Source organism: Aspergillus foveolatus (genome assembly GCF_047715535.1).
Source record: "Aspergillus foveolatus strain CBS 279.81 unplaced genomic scaffold BDW70scaffold_14, whole genome shotgun sequence".
Classification (NCBI taxonomy): Eukaryota; Fungi; Ascomycota; class Eurotiomycetes; order Eurotiales; family Aspergillaceae; genus Aspergillus; species Aspergillus foveolatus.
This window is the reverse complement of record NW_027396078.1, coordinates 360,620-378,500: the sequence shown is the minus strand read 5'-3', so window position 1 is coordinate 378,500 and position 17,881 is coordinate 360,620. Positions and strand designations below refer to the sequence as shown.

Here is a 17,881-nt window from a genome sequence, read left to right as displayed (position 1 = left end):
AGAGGACGGAGCCAAAAAGGCCGAAGAAAAGGGGAATCGGCAGGCGAAGACGAGCAGAAGCAGGGCAGCAAGAAGTGATGAAGGAGGGCTGCGATTAGAAGGCAGTATGGACTCTGGATGCGATATCCGACCCGATAAATCAGGGAGCAAACAAATGCGAGGCTTCAAGGACAAAAAGCAACACAAAGGAGTTGACGTGTCTCTATCATTACCGGACTGAGCTTCTTATTTGATGTTCAACTTTGGTTACAAGAACCCGGATATCATATGTATGTTTAAAACCATGTTTGGCGACCGCCGAAGCCTCAGTTGTCATTATGGGATAGAGCTCATCCACTTCCAATCGAGGCGGACGGCAGTAGCAGCTGGCTAGGTTTATCCTACAAAAAAAATAGTTGTCTGCAGTCCAGAACATGTATTGTCTGGATAGGGTGAAGATGAGCTGGGATCTAGTGATGCAGAACTCCGAATTTCTTCATGGCCGATCATCTGATCCCGCACGCTTATCCCGTTCGGGAGATAAAATCACATGATTGGCTAGTCCAGCCTTGGACTAGTCACAATTGTTAAACTTTTGAGCCGCATGGCTGACTCAGCAATCTTTCCTCTTAGCGTCTCCCGCTCTCGACCGTCACGGCCTGGCCGATTTGAATTCTCGAAAGTTGTATAACTTCATCTTCAGCACTCCATTTTAAGCTTTCCATGGTCGACAATGGCATTTCACGGAGAACGCTTTGAGATCGATCTCGGCTCTGACTCCGAAGATCAAGCCCCGACACTTGGGATTCCTGGTGTCATTGGCGAGATCCAGGAACGATCCCCCGCCGCACCTCCCGCACCTCCCACTCTCAAGTCTGCCAATGGCTTTCCTGCCCATCGCCGGCGCACTCCCAAACAGTCAGCTTTCAAACAGCGACAAACGCAGTCGAAAGCTTCGGCAGCAGATTTATCGAAATCAACACCGGGTTTACAGGATGAGAAAGCGGTAATTGAGGAACAGAATCGGCAACAGTTGGCGTCCATGTCAGATGCAGAGATCCAAAAAGAACGCGATGAATTACTATCCACCATTAACCCTTCTTTACTCGAGCGGTTCCTTCGTCGGGCTCGTATTGATGACGATGATCCCGCACCCTTGTCCCCAACCGCGGCAGCGAACAACGACAATGGGACGACTCAAGCCCGTGCTTTGGAACCCGATCCAGCTCCATCTGTCCCTCCCGCGCCATCTTCTAAACAAACCGCGAAAGCAAAATCTTCTCCAGATGATATCCCTCCTTCAACGATTCCTGAAAACCTGCACCCGGCAGCAGATTTCCCGCCGTCCGGCTCCGTCCACTTCCCCACACCTCCATCCCGCGGCACACCCCCGACATTAGACCCGTCATCTCCGACCTTCTTATCAGATCTACAAGCGCACTACTTCCCCAATCTCTCGCACGATCCGTCATCGCTCGCCTGGCTGCAACCACCATCCTCTGAACCAGACGAACCTGGCGCCCCTCCTTCCTCCGCCTACCACCCCGGCAGCAGCGCTGAAGCCGTTCATCCCGCATCTCTACGGTTCTCTTTAGTAGGCACCATTCTATCCCCCTCAACATCCCTTTCTCTACCAACAACACTGGGACTCCACCATCACGGTAAAGATCCCCATGCCGCCGGGTACACGATTCCCGAACTCGCTATTCTTAGCCGCTCCTCGTTCCCCGCGCAACGCTGCATCGCATGGCAGGTTCTGGGCCGCATTTTATACCGTCTAGGGAAAGGACAGTTCGGCGAACGTGGGAGTACATTGGTCGAAGGGCTTTGGTCTGTCATTGAGCGCGAAGGGGTCGTCGCTGGTATGTTACAGGAGGCGGATTCGTCGAATGCTTCGTCTACTCGTACAGACAGGGGAGCTGGAGCCGAGGGAGAGGATTCACAAGAGTTCTCTGGTGCAAACAGGAGCGGCGTTGGACGTCACGCCAGCGCTTCGGCTTGGGCTGTGGAAGCCGTCTGGTTATGGCAGATGGGCGGTGCTGGCGATAGGGGGATCTTGAAGCCCGGTGCTCTTCGATCGCAATAATGTTTTCCTGTCGAATAAGTACTCTCTGGATATACTCTCATTTCAGGATTTAGTATATACTGCCTGGGTGGTTAGTACACGTCTTAACGACGAACGATTTTAGATTACTAAGATAATTACAGAATTTCATACTTGACGAAACCAAGCCAGAAAGGGAGAAACGGTCCTACTAAGATACCCAGTAAACATATGAGCCTTCTACTCCCGATACCTGTAACGCCTATGGTGGTTGTACAGTTAAAGCATATTACCACTTCCTGAGGACGCTAGGAGTCCTCAGAACCCCCAGCCTGAACACCCCAGATCTTCCACCTCAATTCCTCAACGTAGTCCCTCCTTAGCCAGTGCCCGCTCGATGGCGTGGATCCATTTTCCTGTCTGTCCCGCTTCTCTTCATCGCTCTCAGACGGGAAGGAAGAGCCAGCGTCAATCCAAGCGAAAAGCAGCCTCAGCTGCCAGAGCTGGTCTCTTACTTCGTCCGGGTTACCGCCGCGGCCGGTCGCCGATTGTATAACGTTTTGCGCGATGCCCTCGGCAAGAAGCTTGCTATCGACCGCGGATTGACGGAGCCAGGGCGCATCATGGGGCGTGGGAGACGGACGTGGTCGTGTCGGGAATGAAGATGGGAGGACGAGTTCCTTCTCACGCGCGTCTAGGATGCCATGTAAAGAGTCTAACTGGAAGATCCAGTCCCAAATGCTTTGAGCTGCAGGTTTTGGTGTAAACCTGTGGGATCCCTTGTAAAGGAGGGCCGAGACGTTCGGGAGGGCGGAGGGTGACAGACCCTTGCCCTGGTTGGAAGCCGAGGTCGAAGTTGACGGGAGGATATCTTGCGCGCTGCTTAGCCCGGCCAGTGTGGAAGAGAAGAAGGATGAACCTGTTGGATTGTAGGTTGCTTTGCGTCGTAGGTAAATGGATTGGTCGCCCTGCTGGAATTTCTCGCGCACCTCCGGGTTGGAGTTAAAATCCAGGACTAAGGGCCAGTAATCAGGGCTGAGGACTTCAACCTTTGCTATACGACTAAGGTCAGGTAGTAAGCAGGGGGCAGTCAAAGTGCCGCTGACACCGTCGGAGTCTGTTATGGTAATTGGCATTGAAACTGGTCGTCTGGAATCAAGGTCACGGGGGACAATGCAGCGTGGTTCTGCGGCAAGGACCCATAAGTGACGGAAAGCTTGCAAATGGCATTCGTTGTCGAGTACCGTTGTTGGAAAAATGGGATAGAGGGCGCAGATCAGTGAGGCAACTGCAAGGTTGGAAGTTCCTAATGTATAGCTCCCTCCGCCCAAGAATAACATCCCAATAGCCATGTGAGCGGCCATGTGACTTCCGTACGGTGTATCAGGGTCCACACGACCGTGAAGAGAGCGCAGGCGTCGGAACAGAGCCAAGTCACCAGTTCCTGCCATGACGGCGGCTAAGGACAACGCGACGACGTCTTGGCAATGACGAACGGAGTTACGCGCCAGCCTTGCATCATAGTTGGGTGCCGGCAGCCGAGATATGCGGATGAACTGGTCGAGGTAAGAAAGGAGGACATCGCGGACTGCTGGGTCCGGTGAGCCAGCGAAGCGAAGCCCAAGGGCGAAACAAAGACCGGCAATGATGTTGAAGAACGGCATATCATTGCTCTTCAGCCGCCGCACCCCAGTCAGTTGGTAACGGCGGCGGTATACCTCCGGGAGACTCCCTATAAACCATTCGTCACAGGCCTGAATACGGTCCCACATGATGATGTGCCGTGCGAGCGTGCGGAGGAGGAAAAGATCCGGCCGCACATAGTCAAACCGAACCGTGGTGTCGGGGATGTCTATCTTTTGTGCCAGGGTCTCATCATTAGTCTTCATGAAGATGAGTGCTAGAGCAATTGTCGCTCCAGCCGTTGCCCGGTCAAGGACATGGGCTAGGTCAACGTTTTTAGTACCCACGGCGACGGCGAGCAATCTCTCAACTATATGCATATCCCGCATTCCCTTCAGATCCTTGCCTTTGCCGAGGTTGATGAATCCAAGCGCAAATCCTGCAGCTAGACGGTATCCTTCATTACGTAGATAGTCGTTGGTTGCCGAGCCTTCCTCCTGATCCGCGTTCTCAATCTCAGAGAGCATAACTTCACTCATTCGCCGGTGTTGGGAATTGCAATACAATAGACCAATGCCCATAATTCCCGCGGTCTGCGTCAGCGGAGATAGGTTAAGCTCCGCTGCTCCCATAGGGAGCATCCTGGTTACATGTACGGACAGCAGTCGGGTGACCAGAGTATCCATTGTACCGAGGTAGGACGCTGATAGACCAAGCAATAAACCGATCGAAGTCATCGTATGTTTGGGAGTCAGGTATTTGAAAGCGACCCATTTAGCAAGAGATCTCAAGTGCCCGTTAAGACCCAGTGCTAGCAGGAAACCGGCATGCCGGTTTGTCAATTCCTTGGGCTTGTTAAAGAGAATCCAGGATGTGTCAATTCCCTTGGAATTTCTTGATATAGCGAGACCAGTTGATACGCCGTTATGAAAGAAAGCCCAGCAAATCTTTTCCTCATGGAAAGAAGCTCTGTCTGCGCTTATAGTGACATTGGAAGGTTTCATCACGCACTGCAACGAGAATGAAGGAATGGGGAGCTTCTCGGTCAGGAGAGGAAGACGGCCACTAAAGGCGAGCATGGCGCGTCCAGTGGGGATGGATAATGTCCGCAAGGTAACTAATTGTACCACTTCTTTCTGTGCTTCGAGCAGATCTGAGTCAGTCCACTCAGGTTCCGGGTTGCACTCTGCGGCAGGGGCTTTGGATTGATTCAGCAATCGCGCCGCTTCAATGAAGCGCTTGTCTTCGCGGAAGATCAGTCTTGTTACAGAGAAGCGATCAGCTTCAGCAGAAGCCTCAAAGGAGTTTATTGCATCGATATCCAGGGTAGAATTGCTGATTTGGTGGTAGTCGCGCATAGCATCGTGGGAGACATTCAGGGACAAGGGTGGTGGGGGCCGAGCAGTGCTTAATTGGCTTGAGATATTGAGGTCGTCCCGATCAATCAGTCCCAAGAGCGACGAGCTCCATGAAGTTGAAGCATGCGTCTGCGACTGTATAATGGCCTCGTATAATGGCGTGCTAACGCCAGCTGGGAAGGTCTCAATGACACTGCGCGTCAATCCCCAGCGATGAAGAAGTTGTATTCGTTCAAGAACGCTTGATTTGTGGCGCATTTCGCTGACGAAGCCTTCAAGGGCCAAAGTCCGAGGAGTCAGGGTGGAACACCACTGCCACAACCTTCCTCTCCTTGGGTGATCATCGAAGTTGACAAGATTGAGCAAAGTCCAAAAATGACAAGGCTCTCCACGCCAGGCCTTTTCCAAGCACGCGAAAATGGAAGGAGGTGGAAGTGGTTCAGCAGGGAGATCTGGACCCGAGATACGAGTATTTTCGAACTGCCATCGGTTTATGCTAGCAATTTCATTGCCATAGTAGGAATCCTCAGTCCAATTCCAGGATGGCCATCCAAGCCACCCGCCCAGTTGTGCTAGAACTGGGGCAAGAAGGCCTAACGATTTGTGTGACTGTTCTTCGTCGCACGCCGATAGCTTCTGTTCTTCCCGGAGAAGGTGCAGAGCGACTAGAATGGTACATATAGGAGTGTGTATTGAATGTTCGCTATTGGCGAGAGCTTTGCGAAGGTGGCCGTCACACCCGACAGCCGCAATACCTTGTGGTGTTCGCAAAATTTCCCTGGTCAACGCGGCGCATCGGAGAAGATAGGTATTTTTGCGGCAAGTTGACCGACTAGAAGAAAATGGTTCTTTGTGAGGCTTTCTCCCGTAACTTGCCGTGCTTTCGTCTTCGGCATCTTGCTCAACAACCCACCCCCAGGAGGCTGTGTTCATCCAAGAGGCTACTACTCCAGCAGATCCAGATTCTTGGTCCAACATTGATTCCCAACTCTCTGTGTCCACAAAGCTACCACTGCTTGACCGTAATAGACCTCTTTTTCTGCGAGTCAGTCTGGTCGTGCCACCGGATTGATCACCCTCAATGAATGGGATAACCTGCGCAAATAGAGTAACCACTAGAGCAGTCCACTCGAGGTCATTCTCGCACGTTTCTCGTTCCTGAAGCCATTTCAAGGTCTTCCACCAGCCCATCAACAGCCCGTCAGCCACCTTATCAGGGAAGTAGCCACATAAAGCGAATCTGCACACACCGAACGCTCTTCGGACGAGGGGATTTGTAGGCTCCATACGAAGCTGAAGCTTATGTCTTCGCTTCGCCGAGTCAATCACGTCGAACTTGCCGTCAACGGCGGGATGGTCCAGGCCGGTCATCGTCATTGAAAAATCAGCCATAACACGGTTTACGCTCCCCTCTCTCGAGGGATTGACAGTCATGATTGAGGAAAGCGCATCCACCTCATGTAACATGAATTTAGACGGTAAGTCGATGTTAATAGGATCGTTCCATGGCATCTGCAAATGCAGGACGGTGGCCCCGACGTCGTTGACGCTGAGGGTAATAATCCGCGAAAGACCTCCATCGACCACCTTGCATACATCTAACGTCCCGGAAACATGCTGAATGCCGGATGCTTGTACTAGAAGAGTGCGTTCATCGGTGGTCGCCTTATTCTTCGACCGCTTTGAAAATACCGCATCTTTGGCCGGCTTCTTGACGCTCTCCACTCGTATATTGACCACAGTCAATGATTTTGCCTCTTGATCTACCAGATAAAGAGCCATTGAGGTTGACTCTCCGACGTGGGAGGATGCGTAGTCTGTCGGACATAGTGTGACTACTTTCAATTTCTTGGACGATTTCATTTTTGAAGGGGCTAGGAAACTTCCGGAGAACTTTGAAGAAAAGCTTTCGACCTTGGACAAAAAGACCTCTTCTGGAAGACCCGCGGCGGATTCTTTGAGGTCCATGTTTTCCATCCCTTCGAACAAACTTTCGTTGTTCAATTCCTCGAGCAATTTGTCCACAGGAGGATCCACAAAACTGCTTGTGGTACTGTAAATGGAGCCTGCTCCAGGAGGTAAGGAGCTCCTTGGGTTGAAGCCAAAGCTGCCGCGAGTGCTGCCTGCTCCTATTGATTGTCGCAACCCTCCTGGATGGATTGTGCTCGGCTGACTTCCGGTGGCCAGATCAGAGAATGTAATCCTATCCTGGCTGGTCGCTAGGTCTGCACGAGCTAGCATTGAGCTAACTCGCCTAGAAGTCTTCGAGGGAACACCAATTTCGCCAAAGTCCTGGCCCAATTTAGAAGCGAAATCATCGTCGTCATCATCAGGCCTTCCTTCGGTGGAGTATTGCGAATGAGACATGACAGATGTGTTCCAATTGTCACCTCTCGGACCGAAACTCTCTCTCCCGGCAGAGGGGCGCGCACCGGGCGTAGTTGTTCCTGTGGCCATTCCAAAATGAGAACTTCGTCTTTTAGACCGTGTGCCACCGGTATCACGACGCTTTTTCTTTCTGTGTGATGGGATAGTCTCATTGTCTCGGTACCGCGCTGTCCAGAGCGTATATAAACCCGTGGTAGTATTGACGGTTAACACTAGTATAAGAGGACTTTTTGGGTCGGCTCGAAATGTTCCCGCTAGCTCATCTCGGGGAGAGACGTAGACTATCTCGTCTGCGGGATCGAGGACATCAAATCCAGAAGGTCTGCTCGACAAGCTTGTGTGTAACCATCGAGAAGCCTGGTTAGTCACCACCAGGCCCATCTCTGAATGGGGATCCATAAGAGAGAATACTCTAGGTAGATCTGCGCGCTTGTTTGTTCGGGATTTCCAGCTAGGGCTCTGAGCTGGAATAGTGCTCAGTGACGGTCGTTGCACCTTGCCGGAAGTATAGTCGAGGAACTGAGAAGCGAAAAAGTCCTGGGAGAACGACATGAAAGAATTCGGTGGCGCCATTGGATAAGAGCTAGTATTATTTTCGTCTGCGACTTTCCTTTGAAACAGTAAACCGCGAGGTGTCGCAAACACGGAGTCGACCTCGAATGGCAGAGGAACGACATGGCTGTTACCCTCCAGGAAGAAGATATGAGCTTGCGTTTTGAGAACGACAACTACGGCTCGTGAGGAGTGCTTGCTGGTTGATCTTCTCCATGACTCTTTCCCGTCTAATGAGTCTGGACCGCTGGGTCGATTTGATTGTTGGCTCGTGGCCTGCGGTATTGCGAGCGAAGATATGTCACTAGTTCGTTTCACTTTATTCAGGGCGAAATTCGTCAACAAGGCATGCTTGATATCCTCCTTCTCAAAGTCAAGTCGGAAGACCCTTTTGATCACGCCCGCCCGAGACCAGACCACGCAGCTTTTTGTCCATACCAACTCATCTTCCACCGGGCCGTTCGGGCCAATGTTGATGGACGTCGTCCAGGAGTAGAGTTCCTCTGACGGCTCTGTGGGTAGCAGATCCTCCGCAATAAGGAAAGGAATGGCCGAGGAATCGTGCAGTCCAAGAGACCGAACCGTAGACATTCTGGAGGCGGCTTTCAAGTATTGCGGGGAGAAAGGCGTCGGGCAGTAGACGCCATCGTCGGTTCGATCCGAATGGTCCTGGAGAAGACGAGACCAGTAGTAAGGAAAATACTGGCGGCAAGCTTGGGAGAAGAATTATCAGAGAAATGAATGTATGGCTGGGCTGGAAAGCTGGAGTTTGAGCTCTGCAACTGACGCGGTGGACACGGTCACTGAAGTCCGTAGTAAATACAGAAGACGCTCGGCGGCATTTTTCTTTCCCCAACAACACTGAGCCAAACACCGTCCTCTCCCCCTTCTCATCTGAACGCGCGCGCGTTCTCTCCCTCTTGCAACATTGAACTTTCTCGTTAATTTAATCGAGAATATCCCTCACTACCGATTATTCTCGTGATATCCGTGTAACCTGACGTTGCCCTGGGGTTTCGTTCAACGAACCGGGTCGTTGATTAAGCATTGGGCACGATGCCTTCCTTTTCCTCTCGTCCACTCGTCAGAGCGAGGGATGATGGTTTACAGCTGAGGTCTGCACTAGATATTCTCCTGATGCCCGTATCCTTGGCTAACCTGTCTCTTAATCTAGCTTCCAGCTTCCTCATCGCGTGTACACCGCTCAAGGCTACCCGATCCTCGCTCCCAACGGCTCTTCCGTTGTCGTCTATGGCTATGAAGACGGATTGAAGGTTATTTGGCGAGGAGGACGACCATTTTCGAACCGAAGACCGCAGACGAAGCAGGACAAACAGCAGAAGCCAAGTCGTAACAATGACGATGCGGTCATGATTATAGACTCTGATGATGAGAGCATGGCAGAAACACAAAAGGCCGGGGAGCCAGTGGCAGATACGTACGAATTTGAGGATGAAGATCCTGAGGTTGACCCTGCACAACCTTACGAAGGTGTTTTGCGCCAGATCGATATACCCCTTGGAAGCCGGGTCATCAATATCGCAGTGCCTCGCGTGCTTCCCGAAACTGCGCGCTCGCATCTCGATCCTTTTCCAGCAATCTTGGACCAGCTCATTGTCGTATCCGCAATCTGTGCAGACTATTCTACGCGCGTGGTAACAGTACCCCTGACTCCTCCGCATCCTACACAAACCGACTCTGCTGCACTGGGTATCCAGACGTTCGCAATTGGCGGCGGAGTTTCGCACCAGGAGCTCCCACAAGGAGCGAGCATCACATTCACATACCATGAAAGCGATCCGCAGCAGGGCGGTGAGGGACGATGGGACCTTCTCGTGGCAACCCACTCTGCGGAATCGTCTGGCTTACTTGTCATTCATCGGATTCCAATCGCAGAAGACAAGAAGACCGCCAATAAAGTATATCGCCTGTCGGCAGAAGACGTTGAGTCAAAGCGCCGATATTTGCCTTCCCCCGCACAGAACATAGCCTTCAATCCGTCGAGCTATCCTGCTGCGCGACATTCAACTCTGTTGGTCTCGTTCCATTCAGGCTGTGTCAAGGTGTACTCCTGCTTCTCCACAAAGCCTTCCAAGTCCTCGCGAAGAGCGGTTGCAGCACAGAATGATTACGAAACATCAAAAACAGAGGGAGAATGGTTAATCAGCCTTTACCCCGGATTCGAGCAGTCATTGTCCAACCTTCCACGGCGCAAGTCTATTACGAGTGCCGAGTGGGTTTTGGGTGGACGGGCTATTTTGGTTCTCATGGCAGACGGTGAGTGGGGAGTCTGGGATCTCGAAGGAGCCGGTCCCGGTTCAGCCAAGGGTCCCCTCCAGCGACAGTCCAGCGTGCAAGGTGTATCTGGTGGTTCATTGACTGCATTTTCAGTCAGCGGGCGTATCCTCAGCTTTCCCTCTGGTGGAAGATCAGAAACGGCGGTTGAGCGTCGCCCGAAGTTCGCTCCCATGACGCCTTCGACGAAGCGAATTCGCGAGGACACTTTATTGAAGGGAAACGTAGCCGGGACGTCTACTTCGTCCTTATGCGGCGGGATTTCAGTATACCAGATGAATTCGACCCAAGACACACTGCCTGATGAATCTATTCTCATTCGACATGGTAACCAAAGCGCGGTAATTCCCAGTCTCCTGACTCTGTGGCGGAGCGCTGTGCGGTCGACGGGAACATTGGACGCATCCAACCGTTGCCGAGTGACCCCGCTTCAAGACATCGCGCTCATGGGTGAACCTCTGAAGGGAATTGGCCATGTTCCAGCACCTTCTCGCCAATCTCACTCGCAGATTCGGGCGTTTGACATCCTTGTTACTGCAGAACATCGTCTTCTTATTCTCGCCCCGAAGCTGACAGAACCGGATGCGGCTTCTACCTCTCGCGTATTGGTCACTGAGTCGCCTACTCGCGCGGCAGACCAACTCCGGCTGCGCCAGGGAGAACTTGACGTAGATGGAATGGACCGTGTACTGAGTGGAATGGCGCATAACCGCTCGCTTCACATGGGAAGCCCGATCAAGCGGACGCGGATATTTACATGATATACTCGACAGCTAATAGAATTAGTCACAGATACCCGGAGAGTTATTTTCCTTTACTTTGCACGACCTACGCCGTATCTTTCTTTTTATTCCACAATTCGCGCTGTAAGGTGGAGCGCAAGGCGAGGCTCATGCCTTGAAATGCCTCTTGAGGTATAAGCTCTGTATCGGCTGCGATATATCGACAGGGGCGCTCTACAGAATACCTATGCGTCCCGGCCATACCACAGTCTGGTCTCTCTAATGCACTTGAGGGGACGGGCAGCGCTTGCAAGTGGTGTGGACATCAAACGTTCTAAGTAAGCCTGAAGTCTTCTACATAGTTCCTGCTTTGGTCGCACAATGTCATCGTCACTGTCCTGTCCAACTTTATCGAAAATAGACTCAATCTAAACCACTTACATAATCAACTCGCGGCGGGGATCGGAGAGAGATATCGCGCCATCGATCGAAATCATTTGGAGTCGCAAACTCCTGCCCAATTCAATCCTTTTTACTCTGTCCCATACCTTTATAGCACCACTATGGCTCGTTCATCAGAACTAAAGCTGCAACCAAGAAAGGGTATCACTACCACAATGCACCCTCCACCTCCATCTCCGCATAAACAAGAACCACTTCCCTAACAACAATCTTATCCAAAGTCTGGGCCTCGCTAATAACAACCCTCTCCTACCTCCCGGGCCTCCTAACGCTGCACCACTCGCTCACTCTCTCCAAGACCGCCTACCCCTTCGTCGCTCTCTACACGCCTTCTTTTCCAGCATCTGGATTAGAAGCACTCCGCCGCCGCGGAATCACTACCCTAGCTGTTCCGTTTGTGAAGCCGAAGTCGACACCGAAACACGGGTATGCGCATGACCCGCGCTTCGAGGATGCGTGGAATAAACTAGTCGTGTTTTCGCTGGAGGGGGTGTTTGAGAGAGTCGTGCTTCTCGATGGGGATATGCTGGTTAGGCGGAATATGGACGAGTTAATGGAGGTGCCGCTCGATGGGGATGAGCAAACAGGTAATGAGCGTGACGGTGAGATGGATGCAGAGAGGAAAAGGATATTTGCAGCTAGCCATGCGTGCGCATGTAATCCCATGAATAAGGCGCATTACCCTGCTCATTGGTATCTATTTCATCTTACTACTTCTCTTACCTCTCGCAAGCTAATCTACTTCTAGGATGCCAGAAAACTGCGCCTTCACAACTCAACATCAGGCCCCTGATCTCGCGCAAAAAGCCGGCGCCCCCTGCACCTCCGGCGTCGGGATGCTAAACTCAGGCTTGCTCGTCGTACGCCCCTCGCACGCACACTTCGCAACAATCCAGCGCTTCCTTGATGATGCGGATAAAGTTGACAGCTACACATTCCCCGACCAGGAACTCATTTCAGAGGCTTTCAGGGAAAAGTGGGTGCCGCTGCCGTACGTGTATAATGCGCTGAAGACGATGAGGCCTAGAGATGTGCATGGCGCGATATGGCGGGACGAGGAGGTTAAAAATGTGCATTATATTTTTGCGGTGAAGCCGTGGCAGGAGGGGCCCCCGGCGGTAGATCAAGAGACGGGAGAGAGTACGGATGTTCTGAATTCGTGGTGGTGGGAGGTTAATATAGATAGGCAGAAGTACGAGAAGGAGCGAGGGATTGAGGATGGCTATTGATAGATTGATCGAGCCGTGGTTATTCTATATTGCGGCAGGCGCTCGAGGTGAATAGATCCGTCCTTTATTTGATACACATACGGTGTAGTTTGATGCTGAAGAAAACCAAGTGCGAGCAGCTGTATGTTAGGGTAGATTTACACATGCATGCATGCAATATGTACAGGCTCAACTCGTGGCCTTTTGACTCGGCTCGACTGGATTCGACTACGCCGCTCCAGTGTAGCCAAGACTCTCCAATTCCTTGCGCACCGAGTCCTCGGTCTGGATTTTCTTCATCTGTGTGTCCTCCAACTTTTCACCACCAGCCAAACGCATCTTCAGGTCCTCGATCGCGCGGATCTTCTTCAAGAGTCCGCGAATTTTCTTATCCTGGACAGTGGGAGCACCCTCCTCGACGGGCTCCGGAGTCGCAGCTGCAGCTGGAGCAGCCTTGGTGCCGTTAGGCTGCTTCTGCTGCTGCCCGTTCTTACGAGGTCCCTCCTTCTTCTTCTCCCCAGGAGGACTAGGGTTGCTGTTGGCACTTTCCTCAGGCTGGCCCTCCTTGAGCTTGCGGGCTTCACGCTTCTTCTTGTTTCGTGCCGCTGACTTGGATAGCTTCTCCGGCTGGTCGGCACCTGGTGGTAGGGCGACGCCCCCTCCAGGAGCGGCTCCCGGGGGAAGGAACTCTTCCACTGGCTCGGCACCAGGCACGACGCGCCTACGAGGCCGAACAGGGCCGTTCAATGCGCCACCAGTGGCGGTGCCTTCAGGGACGTAGGCAGCTCCACCCTGGTCTTCACGGCGGAAGGCGAGCGGGGTGGACTGGCCACGCGCCCCAGGGGGTCGGTATGCACCGGCAGGTTTGACTGGAGCCTTTCTTGTACTGAGGTAAGCTATCGCGGAAGCGTGCGGAGCAGGCAGTGGGTTGAACGGATCGCCCAGCGGGTGCTGAATCGTCGACTGCGGGCGCCAGAAAACGTCGTAGAGCTCATTGATGTCCTCGTTATATAACAGAGCTCCGCTGACGTGCCAGAGACGGATGCCGTTGTCAACGCGCAGACGAGGGCTGGTGGTCGCAGTCAGGATAGTCTGGCCGTCAGGCGACCATGCGCATACACTCGAGTTAGCTGCCTCCACAGTAGTGATCTTGTTGTAGTTTTTCTCCATGTCGTAAATGTCCATTTGACCAGCTAAGTTCCCAAAGCCAGCGACGAGAACAAAACGACCATGGGGCGAAAACAAAATGGTATTTCGGGGTGTCAGGGGGAAGCTGTGTTTAGGAACACCGCGAACGTTGAAAATGGTCGTCTTGGCCGGAATAGTGCCGTACACGACACCAAATTCCTTAGAGGTAGGAGACCAACTGACGTCGTGAATCGGGCCTTCTCTGTCTGATGGGGAGTTAGATCGCTGTGTAAGAAGCTAATTGTGAGGACATACCCAGATGAACCCGAGAATCAAACTGGCCGCTAGAGCTCAAGAGATAGAGAGTGGTTTCTCCATAGTAACTCTTGCCGGTCTTATCAACTTCAGTCTGAGCGAGAACAATCAAGCTAGTGCCTGACGCGTTCCACTTCAATTGGACCTTATCACCTTTGAAAAACGTCTTTTGCGAGACCGGCGCTCCAAACTGGGGCACTAAAAACACCTTGACGGCGGCAGGTTGTCCCTACTGCGGTTAGACCAGTCAAACCAAAGGATTGGAAAGTTAACAAACCTTTCGTTCAGGAATGAAGACGGCAACCGACAGATTCTGGCCGGGCGAAAGCGCAAAGTCTGCCACCCCCTCCACGCGCAGCTTATTCCAGACCTTAGACAGGTTATCGCTCTGGTAGAACTGGACCTCGTTGGTTACGACGCGGGCACACAATTTCTCGTCGGCACTGTACTGGATGTTCCAACCGGTCTGCGATTTCTGGACATATTGTCCCACAATCCGGTTCTCACCCGACTCCAGCTCCGCCACCTGCCAGACTTTCAGATTCTTGACAGCGTCCCCATTGGTGTCCTTGGAAGGGCGCTGCCACGTAATCAGATAAGTTCCAAGTGGCGAGAAGCCTAGCTCGAAAACATTCTCGGCGGGGATGGTGGAAACGACATGACCGACGGAGGGATCAATGATGGTAACCCTGTGATATGTTAACCAATGTTTGCTATGGTTTGCGAAAAGAAGCTACGTACTTCTCGGGAGATGCCCAGGCGAAGTATCGGCCGTCGGGAGAATAAGCGCTGCATCGGAGGTTCCCCTCAGGTCTGTCGCAATTCGCGTTAGTGACGTGCTCACCTGGTGGCAGTGACGCAAACTATACCTCTCAAATCCCGCCAAGGGCTCGTACACAGGAGAAGCATCCAAGATGCCAACCCCCTTGACCGTGCGGTCTACAACAAATCAGCAATTGTTCGCACTCCAGCCTGGGCTCCAGGCAGCAATCGAACAATAGGAGAACATACAAGCAAGTTGTGTAGGAGCAGCCATTTCAAGTCCTCAAATATCTCAATCGAAAACCCAGATGTCTAACGGTAGCAAAATGCGCGTGTGGCTCCGAATCCAGAAGTCGAGCTCTGCTGAGCTAAAGCTGAAGTTAGGCTCCCCGCCAATGATAAACAGAAGCGAAAACGCGATCGATCCGGATACCAGGTGCCGGGAACGGAACGGAATGGGTAGACGAGACGACGTGAACTCTTATCGAAGAGATAGAGGGCCGACTCGAAGGCTGTAGCTATGCGTGGCGAGCAGTTGTTTCTCTGTCTCGCGGCGACACGACTCGCACAAAGAACCTTGGAACGAGGTCAAAGACGGCGGCACTTGAACTTGGCAGGTTGAAACTCTTGTCGAGTCTCCAGTCCGGATTGTTTCAGGTAGATCAATGCTAGACAAGTCAATGCCAGCAGGAACAGAACAGGACAGGACGACTGTAGGAGGGGGTGGTGGTGAATGGGAGGTGAAGAGTGAGGAGGAAGAGAGAATGACAGTGAGCGGCGAAAGAAAAAGGCGGCAAATGTTCCCAACTCGGCAATTCTGCGATAAGGCATAAGCCCAACCTTACGTGAAACATCATTCTGCAGCAGTAGTAAGATATACGCCACCTGTTTTTTCTTCAATTTCAAATGTCCTTCGTGTACTTGCATTGAAGCGAAAATTTCAGCTATTATCTACCCGAATTGGGTTGGAGTTCGTCCCCGACGCTGGCCACTCTAGCTGAAAGACGTGATCTCTGACGATCAGCGTGGATAAATTTTGACTATATCCTTGCAAAATTGCGACAAAAATAGACATCAGCGACTATCCTACAAAGCCAAAGACCCCACCAGCCATTGTTACTTGTTACTTTGTTTGAAAGAAGACTTGCCTCCCATCAATGTCGAGTATTGGCCTCGGAGGTCAGTGTTCTCCGGGTGCGAAAGGCACTAACAACCACGAACGCCTGCGTTACGAAAATGTAGTAATGTTGCTACCAGTGATAACTTCAATGATGCTCGCCGGAAGCGCTCTCGAAGCCCGGAGTAGCGAGCCTCGGAGTCCGCGCGGTGGTGTCGACCACATCAGCATCGTAGGTCATTCCGTCAACCATACGGGCATCCTGAGCAGGCTCTGGAGTAGCAGATCCCAGATGCGGCGAATAAGACGCCGGAGGATTCGCACGGCTCTGCCTGGGACTTCCAACGGAGCTCGTCGGCCGCCCGCTTGGCGACGTCCGATTGATGCCGGAATGTGAAATCGGTCCGCTCATGGTACTCGCGCCTTCACCAAAGCCGACAAGACTAGCATCGCCTTCATCGCTGAGGTTACCGACGCTGGAGACACCATCATCCGCCTCACTCATTTTGTCCGCGTCAAAGGCATCACTCCCGCTGGCCCATGTAGTCCGGGCGCCCACGCTACCCGTCGCGCTGGCGCTTCCGACGGTGCTTCTCTCCTTTAAGCCGGCGCCAGTATCAAAGTAACCCGGGGTGTATGGGAACGAGGTAGCTGTGGTCGGATGTGTGCCGCCAGCCCGTGCAGTAGCCACCCGCTCTAGGCCGGCTAGGCGGGAGATGCGATCAGCACGCTCGGCTTCCAATGTGTTAGTTGAGCTCATGGAGGCGTTAGAGGAGTGGTGCGCATGACGGCCGTGGGAGAGGGGCTGGCCTTGGTGGCCATCTTTGATGGCGGTGGTGGAGAGGGCGGAGAGGGATGTGGTAGTGGAGTTGGGCGTTCCGCTGTTAGATGTCAGTTTCCATCTCCAAAATAATCATAGATCAGTAGACTCACGGTCCCATTTCAGATGGGGTCACCGGGTCGGAGGGAGGAGGGGGCAGGTTGATTAACGTTGGCGTGGTCATGGTTACATGCACAATGTGCGTCTGAACTCTGCTTCTTGGCTTGAACTGCTAAGCAGATTAGATTGAGATGTGCGGGGATGTGAAAGTCGATTAGTCGAGGTTGGACTACAGTTGGGCAGTAGATTAGGCGGAAGTACGGTGGTGCGGTGAGATAGATGAAAGTCTCAGGGATGAGGGGAGGAGCCCAAAACCTTTCTGTGAAGAGACAAAATGATAAAGGAGGCAGAGCAAGCGATATGCCCAAAGGAGCTGCTCTGGCTGCACTTAGACTTTCAGTTCCGAAGGCGAAGTGGTGGAGGTTTTTCCAGGCACGCGAGTCGATCTCTCGTAAATGCTTGACTGGCAATGGCTGACACTTCTGACTAGAATGCAGCATAAAGCTTGACAAGATATTTCTTTTCTGTTCTTTTTTTTAAATGGTCTTGAAACATCTGAGGCCGCTAGAATGTAGAAGTGAGGCGGCAGAAGTCCGCTCATTAGGTGATGACGTCATCACGCTAGTCTCGACGCTTCACTTCCCCTGAGAAGGAATAATGGAGATATGATTAGCAGTCTTGTAAAACTGGAGAGCCTCAGTCTGTGAAGTCACACGAGACGGGGTCTCAACAGCGCGACCATTGTCTGTTGGAAATCGTGGTGCTCAGAGGCCTCAGATTCATCTATATGCACCTCCCCACAAAAACGAGATATTAGATCATTGATGCTGAGCTGACACAGGTGACAGAGCGATATCACTGTACCTCAGACGTCTGAAGTAATGCTAGAGCTAGATATATACGCCGCTGTAGGACATGAGTAAGTGGTAGTATAGTGTTCATTTCTAGAGTATGTTCTCCATCCCAACTCTCCCCACTACCGCGCAACTGAAGATTTGTGACTGAGTCTATACCTCCCAGTCCTGAATTATATAATATCTGAGCACGC

The 17,881-nt window shown here is 52.3% G+C and overlaps 7 protein-coding genes across 7 annotated transcripts; 3 read left to right on the top strand and 4 right to left on the bottom strand.

The window, feature by feature from the left end:
- Positions 1 to 679: 679 nt before the first annotated feature.
- Positions 680 to 2,065, top strand: BDW70DRAFT_166669 (RPAP1-like protein; the record flags this gene model as incomplete). Its single annotated transcript, XM_073742056.1, has 1 exon — positions 680 to 2,065. The coding sequence occupies exon 1, from the start codon at positions 713 to 715 to the stop codon at positions 2,063 to 2,065; it is 1,353 nt and encodes a 450-aa protein (XP_073597680.1). The 5' UTR covers positions 680 to 712.
- Positions 2,066 to 2,331: 266 nt separating this feature from the next.
- Positions 2,332 to 8,535, bottom strand: BDW70DRAFT_158476 (anaphase promoting complex subunit 1; the record flags this gene model as incomplete). Its single annotated transcript, XM_073740530.1, has 1 exon — positions 2,332 to 8,535. One exon carries the CDS (start codon positions 8,533 to 8,535, stop codon positions 2,332 to 2,334), a length of 6,204 nt encoding a protein of 2,067 aa, XP_073597679.1.
- Positions 8,536 to 8,817: 282 nt separating this feature from the next.
- BDW70DRAFT_166664 (uncharacterized protein) lies at positions 8,818 to 11,000 on the top strand (the record flags this gene model as incomplete). Its single annotated transcript, XM_073742055.1, has 2 exons — positions 8,818 to 9,059; positions 9,119 to 11,000. The coding sequence occupies exons 1-2, from the start codon at positions 9,001 to 9,003 to the stop codon at positions 10,998 to 11,000; spliced, it is 1,941 nt and encodes a 646-aa protein (XP_073597678.1). The 5' UTR covers positions 8,818 to 9,000.
- A 490-nt stretch (positions 11,001 to 11,490) lies between these two features.
- Positions 11,491 to 12,718, top strand: BDW70DRAFT_23366 (nucleotide-diphospho-sugar transferase). The gene is made up of 3 exons (XM_073743562.1): positions 11,491 to 11,564; positions 11,645 to 12,116; positions 12,172 to 12,718. The coding sequence occupies exons 1-3, from the start codon at positions 11,525 to 11,527 to the stop codon at positions 12,650 to 12,652; spliced, it is 993 nt and encodes a 330-aa protein (XP_073597677.1). The 5' UTR covers positions 11,491 to 11,524; the 3' UTR covers positions 12,653 to 12,718.
- Position 12,719: 1 nt separating this feature from the next.
- On the bottom strand, positions 12,720 to 15,267 carry BDW70DRAFT_23362 (translation initiation factor 2A). The gene is made up of 6 exons (XM_073743561.1): positions 15,086 to 15,267; positions 14,944 to 15,013; positions 14,816 to 14,887; positions 14,352 to 14,763; positions 14,075 to 14,303; positions 12,720 to 14,025 (listed from the first exon to the last, which is right to left on the bottom strand). Exons 1-6 carry the CDS (start codon positions 15,108 to 15,110, stop codon positions 12,860 to 12,862), a joined length of 1,974 nt encoding a protein of 657 aa, XP_073597676.1. The 5' UTR covers positions 15,111 to 15,267; the 3' UTR covers positions 12,720 to 12,859.
- On the bottom strand, positions 15,268 to 15,932 carry BDW70DRAFT_23380 (uncharacterized protein). Its single transcript, XM_073743564.1, has one exon. The coding sequence runs from the start codon at positions 15,761 to 15,763 to the stop codon at positions 15,425 to 15,427; it is 339 nt and encodes a 112-aa protein (XP_073597675.1). The 5' UTR covers positions 15,764 to 15,932; the 3' UTR covers positions 15,268 to 15,424.
- BDW70DRAFT_133134 (uncharacterized protein) lies at positions 15,905 to 17,347 on the bottom strand. Its single transcript, XM_073736271.1, has 2 exons — positions 16,887 to 17,347; positions 15,905 to 16,834 (listed from the first exon to the last, which is right to left on the bottom strand). The coding sequence occupies exons 1-2, from the start codon at positions 16,955 to 16,957 to the stop codon at positions 16,102 to 16,104; spliced, it is 804 nt and encodes a 267-aa protein (XP_073597674.1). The 5' UTR covers positions 16,958 to 17,347; the 3' UTR covers positions 15,905 to 16,101.
- Positions 17,348 to 17,881: the final 534 nt, after the last annotated feature.

Excerpts from the sequence above, each read along its gene's own strand:
- BDW70DRAFT_23366 (XM_073743562.1), top strand. The coding sequence starts at position 11,525 with ATGGCTCGTTCATCAGAACTAAAGCTGCAACCAAGAAAGG. Across the intron at positions 11,565-11,644 it reads AAAGCTGCAACCAAGAAAGG|TCTGGGCCTCGCTAATAACA; the intron begins GTATCACTACCA and ends TCTTATCCAAAG. Across the intron at positions 12,117-12,171 it reads GCGCATTACCCTGCTCATTG|GATGCCAGAAAACTGCGCCT; the intron begins GTATCTATTTCA and ends ATCTACTTCTAG.
- BDW70DRAFT_23362 (XM_073743561.1), bottom strand. The coding sequence starts at position 15,110 with ATGGCTGCTCCTACACAACTTGCTT. Across the intron at positions 14,888-14,943 it reads CCCTTGGCGGGATTTGAGAG|ACCTGAGGGGAACCTCCGAT; the intron begins GTATAGTTTGCG and ends GAATTGCGACAG. Across the intron at positions 14,764-14,815 it reads GCCTGGGCATCTCCCGAGAA|GGTTACCATCATTGATCCCT; the intron begins GTACGTAGCTTC and ends AACATATCACAG.
- BDW70DRAFT_23380 (XM_073743564.1), bottom strand. The coding sequence starts at position 15,763 with ATGCAAGTACACGAAGGACATTTGAAATTGAAGAAAAAACAGGTGGCG.
- BDW70DRAFT_133134 (XM_073736271.1), bottom strand. The coding sequence starts at position 16,957 with ATGACCACGCCAACGTTAATCAACCTGCCCCCTCCTCCCTCCGACCCG. Across the intron at positions 16,835-16,886 it reads ACCCCATCTGAAATGGGACC|CGGAACGCCCAACTCCACTA; the intron begins GTGAGTCTACTG and ends GACATCTAACAG.